Here is a 1580-nt window from a genome sequence, read left to right as displayed (position 1 = left end):
TCCATACAGGCTATTCTGCCCAGGTCAAAACATTTACATCTAATATGTCAAAAATACATTAAAAATCACAGTCAAATTATTTCACTTTTACCACTATTTGTTGTTTCCTTGTATATTGTTTCCTTCTTTATAGTGGTAAAAGTGAAATAATTTGACTGTGATTTTTAATGTATTTTTGACATATTAGATGTAAATGTTTTGACCTGGGCAGAATAGCCTGTATGGAGTTTTTTTAAAAAGGTTAAATGATATGTCTCATAGTAGATTAAGATTGTCCCTGAAGATGGCCGAATTGGCCGAAACGTTGGACGTGTAAATGAAATAAATGTTTTGAGACTATAATTTGGATAGTGTTTTTGAATTATTTAGTAAAAAATCTGATTTATAGTTTTAAGTTGGTTAAGGTATAAATTAAATATAGAAATGTTAATTCATTAGCTCATGAAAGAATCATCTAGATACATACCTATATACATTTATCGTAAATATGACATTATTGTATTTAATGGGCGATACATTAATAGTCACGTATCGGATCTCAGCATTCCGCATCTACCATCTACTAATGAAGCTTAATATCATCTATCATATCTTTTACGACATATATAACAAATAATTAAGTATATGACATACATCTATAATATAATTGAGTATGAAAGATATGCTTCCCAATCATGTTCATCAAACACGAACACTACAGTGACTCGCATCGGGAATTATGTACAGTCACCGCCTCCAAAGCAGGCTCACTCTGCCGACACCTGCCAGAAGGTGAAGTCCCTCACCGGCCCTGCGTTGCTGACGCTGGACCGGGACGACGAAGGCTAGGTGGGCTCATGGACGAGGTGGAGTCAGGAGTTGCCGCTCTCTTGTGCTGTGTAGCCCACTGCTGCCTCTGGGCGCCTTCGTCTGCTAGAGAGGCGTAGGTAACCGCGGAGTCTCTCCTTGGTGGATCTGCAAGTGAAAAAATGCATTCTTATAATAACAATTTATTTATTTTTTTAGTGTATTTTCATAAAAATGCATCTAGTAAATTTGATCCAAGATCATAATGGAGTGATACACGCATGTAGAGAAACTACCCATTGCAGCACTCTAATAATATTTCTACATTAGGTCTCGAGGGCATCTTTTTTCCAGGCGCCTCGGAGAATTGTCAGGGATCGAAGAGGAAGCAAGGTTAGAAACTAGTTGGCTTGGGTGGTCAGAGAGTTTATAATGGAAGGATTTATATCTGGTCCGGACAAAGTCGGATCCATAAAATCGGTCTTTATGGATGATTTTATTTGTAAAAAAGTAAGAAGCATTGAGGATTTTATGAAGGATTTTGGATTGTAAGGTTTGGATGCGAGAGGAATTCGATGGTGAAAGGAGCCCGAATGACTCCGTATGAACAGATAGGCCTTATTATAGTTTTTGGGCTCCCCGCTAACACCTCGTCGGCGATGCTGTACGCACCCAGGAGATATCGAGGACTGGGTCTGATCCGCTGTCAATGGGAAGCTCCACTACAACATTGGTCCATTGCCCAACGACTGTCGAATGTTCCGGATGCTCTATTTCAGTCTATATTCAGTTAC

General features: G+C 38.7%; 1 protein-coding gene across 1 annotated transcript in view; it reads right to left on the bottom strand.

Moving 5' to 3' along the window:
- Positions 1-141: 141 nt before the first annotated feature.
- The window catches only part of LOC136797111 (uncharacterized), a gene marked incomplete at its 5' end in the record, with an annotated part of 46926 nt that continues 45487 nt past the window's right edge, over positions 142-1580 (bottom strand). Inside the window, 1 exon segment of the mRNA XM_067052744.1 lies at positions 142-954. Coding sequence (XP_066908845.1) covers positions 852-954 — 103 coding nt within the window.

The sequence above is a fragment of the Halyomorpha halys genome, unplaced genomic scaffold, assembly GCF_000696795.3.
Source record: "Halyomorpha halys isolate HHAL.00 unplaced genomic scaffold, Hhal_1.1 Scaffold470.1, whole genome shotgun sequence".
In the NCBI taxonomy this organism is placed as follows: domain Eukaryota; kingdom Metazoa; phylum Arthropoda; class Insecta; order Hemiptera; family Pentatomidae; genus Halyomorpha; species Halyomorpha halys.
This window is presented reverse-complemented; position numbering and strand designations above follow the sequence as displayed.